The 8,832-nt window shown below is 42.2% G+C and overlaps 1 protein-coding gene and 1 pseudogene across 1 annotated transcript in view; both read left to right on the forward strand.

The window, feature by feature from the left end:
• LOC116081972 (polyadenylate-binding protein 4-like) overlaps positions 1–1,231 on the forward strand; it is a 2,003-nt gene extending 772 nt beyond the window's left edge. Inside the window, exon 2 of the mRNA XM_031358763.1 lies at positions 3–1,231. Coding sequence (XP_031214623.1) covers positions 3–940 — 938 coding nt within the window. The 3' untranslated portion in view covers positions 941–1,231. The remainder of the gene's footprint in view (positions 1–2) is intronic.
• Positions 1,232–3,929: 2,698 nt separating this feature from the next.
• Positions 3,930–4,508, forward strand: LOC116081588 (annotated as a pseudogene).
• The last annotated feature ends 4,324 nt before the right edge of the window (positions 4,509–8,832 follow it).

The following is an 8,832-nucleotide window of genomic DNA, read 5'->3' on the forward strand; positions in this document are numbered from 1 at the left end:
AGGGTTTGGCTTTGTCTGTTTCTCTTCTCCTGAAGAGGCAGCCAACGCGATCACCAAGATGAACAGACGCATAGTGGGCTCCAAACCACTGTACGTCGCCATGGCCCAGAAAAAGGAAGACCGGAAGGCTTACTTGACTAACCAGTATATGCAACATGTGGCTGGAATGAGAGCACTCCCTGCCAATGCCATCTTAAATCAGTTCCATCCTGCAGCTGGTGGCTACTTGGTGCCCGAGATTCCGCAGGCTGAGGGAAGACCTCCATACTACACGCCTAACCAGTTAGCACAAATGAGGCCTAATCCACACTGGCAGCAAGGCAGGAGACCTCAAGGCTTCCAAGGAGTGCCAAGTGCCCTGCGGCAGTCTGGGCCTCGTACAGCTCTTCGACATCTGGCTCCAACTGGGTCTGAGTGTCCGGACCACTTGGCTATGGACTTTGGTGGGGCTGGTGCCACGCAGCAAGGGCTGACTGACAGCTGCCAGTCTGGAGGCATCCCTACAGCTGTGCCAAACCTTGTGCCTGGTGCTGCAGTTGCTTCTGCTGCTGCTCCCATGGCTGAGGCACCATACAAGTATGCCTCCAATGTTAGAAGCCCGCATCCTGCCATCCAGCCCCTGCCGGCCCCACAGCCTGCAGTCCATGTCCAGGGTCAGGAGCCCCTGACTGCCTCCATGCTGGCTGCAGTGCCTCCCCAGGAGCAGAAGCAGATGCTGGGGGTGCGACTGTACCCACTTATCCAAACAACGCTTTCAAACATGACTGGAAAAATTACGGGGATGCTGCTGGAAATGGACAACTCTGAGCTGCTGCACATGCTGGAGTCCCCTGAGTCCCTCCGTTTCCAGGTGGGTGAAGCTGTGGCAGTCCTGCATGCTTATCATGCCAATAAAGAAGCTGCTCAGAAGGTGGGAACTGTTGCTGCTGCTACCTCTTAGACAAGAAAAAAGAGTCAAAAGCCAAGTAACCCCTCATGGCATCCAGCTAAGGTCTGAAGAAATCCTCCACACTGGAGACCCAAGTTGCAAGCAAACTCAATAGGTCATTTTGTGTCAGAAGTCAGTTACGAAGCACCTGGAAGTTTTCAATTAGAAGAATTTATGTCTGGGTTCTGTTGTGGCCCAGATGGTAACTTTTTTTTCTATTGTGGTATCTGTTTTTTTCCCCCATCTCAGAAATTGGTTTTGATGTACCCAAGATGTTAGGTTTGTCAATAAAGGAAATAAAATTTCTATAAAAAAAAAAAAAAAAAAAAAAAAAAAAAAAAGAAAGACAGAGACCTGGGCTCTGAGACAGAGACTGTGGCTAAAGTGTTGGTTGGGTTCACTTTGGGAAACAATTGCATGGAAAAGCACAACAAATTCAAAAGCATTCAGCAGAGACCTGGAGGGCAGGCTCAAAATTATGTTGCATATAGAGCAATTGAAAGAATGACAGGTGTTCAGTCTGGAAAACTAAGTCCAAAAGAGACTAAGCCAGCTGCCTGCAACATTTGAAGGACTGTCATGAGGATAATACATACATACAACTAGTGCTCCATGACTTAGGCTCTAAAAAGAGAAGTGACAGATTTCAATCCAAACTACAACACCAGAAGATGGGTTTCTTGGTAGCTGTGAAATGGTTGAGACATTTTTTTGGATATACAGGACCAACATAAAGGTATGTGTTAAATGTTCTCCCAGATTGGTTTTAAATATAAGACTCCATCATTCTTTGGTCCGGTGACATGAGCTCTTTCCAAAAGGCAGTAACTGTTGCTAGTAGGATTTTCAGAGATTGTTGCAGTTATCATACATATTTTTAAAGAACTCTCTGGAAGTGTAGGCTATTGCAAAAAGGAATCCCTTTCTTGATAGTTTTATTTACTCATTCATCATATTCCTCTTGCCTGCCATATTCTGGTGTACTCATCTAAGTGTAGAGGCTTTAAATGTTTAAAATTTCAAATTTAAAAAGTAATCTCTGATTCAGGAGGCTTATAATGCAAAGGCTGGAAGTAGGTGATAAATACATATGTCACACTATGCTAATGCCTGCGGAAGAAATAACACAGAAGGAAAAGAAAATGAAACAGAGCAGATAAAGAAGAATGTTTCACTGGCATGTTAGTGAGAAGTCTCTAAAGGAAGACAATTGGATGAAAATATGAATAGAATTCTGGATGGGCTGCCAAGCAAAAGATCACTCCAGGCAGAGGGAATAGTTAATGCAGTATTTGATGATCAGCAAATGTCATGTAGATGGAGCAGAATATTCAATGGAAAGTGTCATAAGTGATGTGGTCTGAGGTATAGGTAGTGACAGAGGTGCGTGTCAACCTTCTTGACCTCAGTAGCAGGTGTGGGATTTACTCTTAGTAGGACAAGAGGGCTGAGCAAGAGTTAGAGCTAAGAAATGAAGTAATCCAAAGCATGAGTTTAAAATAACATTCAGAGAACAGGCCAGAAAGAGATCCACATAGAAGTAGGGTAAACATTACAAGAACACTATCATAGATGAGCTAAGACATGCGTGTGGCTGAGAATAGAGTGGAAGCAATGGTGAGGGAAGAAGTATGCAGATTCCAAACATTTTTAAAAACATTCTGAAGGCAAATGTATAAGAATCTGTGAATGGATCTGATGTGGAGATGAGAGAAGTCAAGGGTGATTCAAGATCTCCATAGCGATCACTTAGGAGAAAGGAAAAGACATTTACTAAGAAATGAAGGTTGGGCCAGAATGGATATAAGAAAGAAAAAACAGGAGGCCTCGCTTGATCATTCCAAGTTGTAGATATTTGTCAACAAGTAGTTTGGCAAAGGTTCTAGAGCCTAGTAGAAAGATTTGGATTAGAGATGCTTTGGTGGGCATTAGCATATAGAGAAAAAGTTCAAGCATGACAGGAGATCTCTGGTAAGGGGCAAGAGGATCCAAAGAGAGGCAATTCTTATCATGTAATGAAAAAAAAATGATTCCATAAAGAGTGGGATGACTAATTGGGTCAGATGAGGAAATGACATTCTGATAGCTGAATGAGGCCCCTTGTGGATAGAGGATGCAACATGGTCTGAGGGCAAAAATTCAGAGACAGTAACAAGCTAAACAGTGTGGAAACCACTGGAGATCTTCATGGAATAGTGTAGATCTGGCTCTGCTTTTTTAAATGAGAAAATAATAATAGGGAGTCATGAGCGCAAGCCTGCAGAGAATTTGACAGCTCTGTAAGGGTTTGCACAGTAAAGCGGTAGTTGCAGGGGAGCATCTGGAGTCAAGGACAAACTCGAGCTTTCCTTTCTTCAAAGACAGTTAGTTGTAGAGAAGAAACATTAATAACTGAGGTGCAACAATGACCTATTGATTGATCCATGCTGGCTATTTAATTAGCTAAGAGTTTGTACTAATAAGACACTTCCTTGGATTTGACACCATCAACAACTCAAAGGCCCAAGGGGCCATAGTGAATGTGTCCCATGCTGAGGTAAGCACAACACCAATTATCTCTAGTATTCTAAAACAAGAAGGCATAGGCCACTTACAAATAAGAAAAATATAAAGATTGAAATTATCTTATCAAGTAATTTTAGAAGAATCTTTTCTCTAGTCATGCTTTCTCTCAAAGTAGATAACGTTTGAATAATTTGAATTAGAAAATATTTTTCAGGCTGTAGTTTCCGTGTCTTGTCTACCATGGCTATAGGCTCTAAAGGTCATTACACTTGTTGAGATGGTCTGGGAATGTCTCGTATTTAATCTCAGCCACAGGGACTCTAATCCAGAAAAAAAGAGACAGTACATGAGTTAATAAAAACTGAGGGAAACTTGAAGGAGAGAGCATCTGGTACTTCAGGAACATGAATTCATACTGGTTATTGAAGGATATGTGCCTGGTAGGAGGTGCTACTTGAAGGAAAGAAAATAGAATTTTGGGGGCTTGGATCAAAGACTATCCTGGTTGTAGTGGAAGTATTAGTTTTCACAGTTAAAGATAGCAAAGTAAAGGAAGATGTCTGTGGATCTGATGGCATCTGAGGTACAGCTCTTTGCCTTCAGAGCACAGACTTGCCTGCTGAGAATCTACTTAGCATTTCTACGTAGTTCCCTATTTGTCGTGATGTTGGACTGGTTATTCTAAAGAATCTGGAGGGCATCCCAGACTGCAGCATAGCCCTTTCCCAATTTCTTAATGCACAGAGAAGTTTCTCTGCTTCACGAAAGGAAGTTTCGATAACCTTCTTGGCAAAATGGAGCAGCTGTTTTTTGAGGTCGACTTTGTAAAATCTCCCAAACATCCTGCCTCCTGAAGATAAGTGTCAGGAGATGGGTCCTTTTAGTGAAGGAAGATGGAAGTGTTACATACAAATAGGTTGGATTGCACACAAAGGAGACCCACTTTCCATAATGAGAGGAGCGAAGCACTGTTGCAGCTGAATTGAGAGAGACTTTGGCCTTCTTTGATGAGCTTAAAAATATTAGCAGAGCTCATAAAACTAGTAACTTAACTTACTGGGACAGAGTAGCATAAAACTCTAGAATAACAGAGACAACATGGATGAAGAAAGTAAAAGACTATAAACATGTTGATTTCTTAATAGTGAAAAGGGAAGACCTATAAATAGCAGCTTTTCTTTGTGTATTGTTATGTTTTCAGGTCTTCTTCCCTCTCTTTCCTAGGTTTTGCCAAGCAGATAATTATGCCTTCTAGAACTGGAGACTCTAGATCAGACTTCTGAGGCAGATCTGTATTTATCTGATTTTTCCCTTCTAGAATTTGAGTTGACCCCCACCCCTCACTTTTGCTAATGTCTCCAGTTCTTCTTTCAGGATTGTACCCATTGTGTATTGGGTCTGTTTTTGTTGACTTCAGGAGGGAGTGAAATCCTCAAGTAACCAGATGTTCCTACTCATTTTTACGGTATAAATAAGACATGCATAGTCATTCACTGAATGATGTACTAGGTGTAATCATGAATACACATGCTACATCAGTGACTTGGACATAATAAAGCAAGAAAGTTGGGCTGGAGATGTATATTATACAGAGCATGTGTGCATCTTAGAGTTCTAACACACCACTGTGTGAAGAAAAACAAAAAGAGGAAAGAAACAGAAAAGAAACAAAAACAGAAAAAGAATTCAGTAGAGAGATTCAGGGATAGGAAGTGAAATATATTGCAAGACTAGAAGGGGCATGACCCATGGATAATGTAAGGTTTAACTCAAGCTTGAAAGAGAAGGCATTGGCTATGCAGTTATGAGACCATCCAAGGCAGAGAAAACAGTCAGCAGAAAACCCATAAGGTAGGGCATATTAAGAAGGTCACACAGCTGGAGCAGATGGACAAGGTGTAAGCAGGGGTTACACCTGCCACTTTCCGTTCTATTTTTATAAGGCAGTCAAGGGATGATGAAATGGGTCAGCAGGTAAAAGTGCTTGAAATACAAGCCTGATAACCTAAGTCAGATTCCCAGAACTCAAGTAAGGGTGGAAAAAAATACTTGATTCCACAAAAATTGTCCTTTGGCTTCCGCAGATGCACTGTGACTTGCGCACACCCTATCCCCTCATGAACACATACCAATAATTGTTTTTAGAGACAAGACAGCCATGTATAGGTGAGTGTGTGCCATTAAAAACTGATTCATACCTGGGTACAATGGTGCATGCCTTTGATCCCAGAATTTGGGAGGCAGAGATGGGTGGATCCCCATGAGTTCAAGGTCAGTCTGGCCTACATAGCCTACATAGAGAGTTCCAGGACAGCCAGAACTACATAGAGAGACCCTATCTCAAAAAAGAAAGAAAGAAAGAAAGAAAGAAAGAAAGAAAGAAAGAAAGAAAGAAAGAAAGAAAGGAAGGAAGGAAGGAAGGAAGGAAGAAAGAAAGAAAGAAAGAAAGAAAGAAAGAAAGGAAGGAAGGAAGGAAGGAAGGAAGGAAGGAAGAAAGAAAGAAAGAAAAAAGAAAAAGAAAAATACAGAGAGGGAGAGAGAAAGAAGAAGGAGGAAGAGGAGGAGGAGGAGGAGGAGGAAGCAACAACAAAAAACAAAACCATCCTGCCACATAATAATCAAAACACTAAATTTACAGAACAAACAAAGAGTGTTAAAAGTTGCAAGGGAAAAAGACCAAGTAACATATAAAGGCAGACCAGTCAGAATTACACCTGACTTCTCAGCAAACACTCTAAAAGCCGGAAGGGCAGAGATCTTGCAGACGCTTAAGACACCGCAGATGTCAGCCCAGACTAATACGCCCAACAAAACGGTTTTTTTTTTAAATTAGTTTTCTTTATTTATATTTTAAATGTTTTCCCCTTTCCAGGTTTTCCCTTCGGAAATCCCCTCCCCCTGCATCTCCCCCACACACCCACCCACTGGTCTTCCTGCCCTCACATTCCCCTACACTGGGGCATCCAACACCCTCAGGCCCAAGGGCCTCTCCCCTCACTGATGTCCAACATGGAGCCATGGGTCCCTCCATGTGCACTCTTTGGTTGTTGGTCCAGGCTCCAGGAGCAATGGGGGTTGTGGGGGGAGAGGGTGTCTGGCCAATTGACACTGTTGCTCTCCACATGGGGCTGCAAATCCCCTCAGCTTCCCCAACTCTTCCATCAGGGACCCCCGAGCTCAGTCCAATGGTTAGCTGCAAGCTTCTGCCTCTGTCTCTGTCAGGCTCTGGCAGAGCCTCTCAAGAGACAGCCACATCAGACTCCTGTCAGCAAGCACTTCCTGGCATCTGCAATTGCATCTGGGTTTGGTGACTGTATATGGGATGGATCCTCAGGTGGGGATTGCCATAATTATCAGAGATACAGAAAACAAGGTATTCCACAACAAAACTAAATTTAAACACTATCTATCTACAAATCTAGCCCTATAGAAGATACTAGAAGGAAAACTCCAACTCAAGGAGGCTAATGACATCCAAGAAAATACAGGAAATTACACCATACCATCAAAACAAAACAAAACAAAACAAAAAAGGTCTATCTAGCTATCCATATGTATGTATATATGTATGTATGTATATGTGTATATATGTATGTATTTACATATATATGTATATATACATATTTGTGGTGATATATATATGTGTACATATACATATATATCACCACAAACGTCAAAATAACAAGAAATAAAAATAATTGATCAGTAATATCTCTCAATATCGATGGACTTAATTCCCCAATAAAGAGACAGAGGCTAACAGAATGGATGCAAAAGAGGATCCATCATTCTGCTGCATACTAAAACCATGTCTCAGCAATAAAGATAGATATTACCTCAGAGTAAAGGGCCTTAAAAAGGATTTACTAGCAAATGGACCCAAGAAGCATGCTAGAATGGCCATTCTAATGTTTAATAAAGCCTTCAACCCAAAATTTGCCCTGCCTACAAGATATGCAGGGAGAAAAATGGAACTCAGATTAAATAGCCAAGCAATGGCTAGCCCAACCTGAGACTCATTCCAAGAGAGGAAACCAGCCCCTGGCACTATTAATGATAGTGTGCTGTGCTTGCGGGCAGGAGCCTAGTATAACTGTCTCCTGAGAGGCTGATGGAAACAGATACAGATATCCACCATCCAGCAGCTGATGGAAACAGATACAGATACCCACAGGCAAATATCACTGTGGAGCTCAGGAAGTCTTCTGGAGGAATTGAGGATAGGACTGAGCGAGCCAGAGAGGTCAAAGGCACCAAAGGAGACCCACAGAGCCAGCTAGCCTAAGCCCACAGGGGCTTGCAAAGATTGAAACATGAACCAAAGAGCATGCATGGGCTGGACCTAGACCCCTGACACATATGTAGCAGATGTGCAGCTTGGTCTACATATGAGTCCGCTAGCAATTGGAGCTGGGGATAACTCTGACTTGTACTCTGTCACCTGTCTTTGGATCTCTTTCCCCTAGCTGGGCTGCCTTGTCTAGCCTCAGTGGGAGAGGATGTACTTAGTCCTGACAGGACTTGATATGCCAGTGTGGGTTGGTATGCAAAGTGGGGAGGGGATTCTCTTCTCTAAGGAGAAGGGGGTGTAGGACTAAGAAGAGAGAAGGGAGAGGCATTGCAATCTGGATTTAAAGTGAAAGTGAATAAATAAATAAATAATAAATTTTTTTTTCAGGGCTGAGTTATTTCAAGCTCAACCAGTAAAGTGTGTGCCCTGGGACTATGAAAAGCTGAATTCAACCCCCATCATCTACATAAAAATCTGGATATGACAGCAGATGCATGTAACCCCAGCACTGAGGAAGCATATTCAAGAGGATCCCCAGGATTTGCTAGCTAGCCAGTGTGTAGATTGGTAAGTCTCAGCTCCCAGTGAAAGAGCCTGTCTCAAATAAGATGGGTGGCTTTTGAAGAATGACACCCAATGTTGATGTCTTGCCTACACACACACACACACACACACACACACACACTCACATACACATGCTACACAATCCATAATGCATACATACACCTTCATGTACATATTTAATCATTGTGCTGTTCAAGTTTGTATATATTAATTCATTTTAGCCATACAACATGCAAAGAAGTAGAAAATTTTTGCATTTTATGTACCACTACATGACAAACAACCTAGAATGTGAACACAGCCTGTACTGTCCATAAGGTCCACAAGTCCACAATGCCTGTAGGTCATAAAATGCAGAATACTGTGTAAAACAGCTATCCTCATTACTTGGATATTGAACTTAGCTGGGCATAGTCAAATGGTTGTGGTAACTTGAAAGTCAGGTGCTGGAGCATCTGAGGACTCTGGGCTTGGATAGCTTGAAAGCTGCTGACTAGAGGCATCCATGGAGATGTTCTCAATATCATAGCTCTGCTCATATGCA

The sequence above is a fragment of the Mastomys coucha genome, unplaced genomic scaffold (assembly GCF_008632895.1).
Source record: "Mastomys coucha isolate ucsf_1 unplaced genomic scaffold, UCSF_Mcou_1 pScaffold7, whole genome shotgun sequence".
Taxonomy (NCBI): Eukaryota; Metazoa; Chordata; class Mammalia; order Rodentia; family Muridae; genus Mastomys; species Mastomys coucha.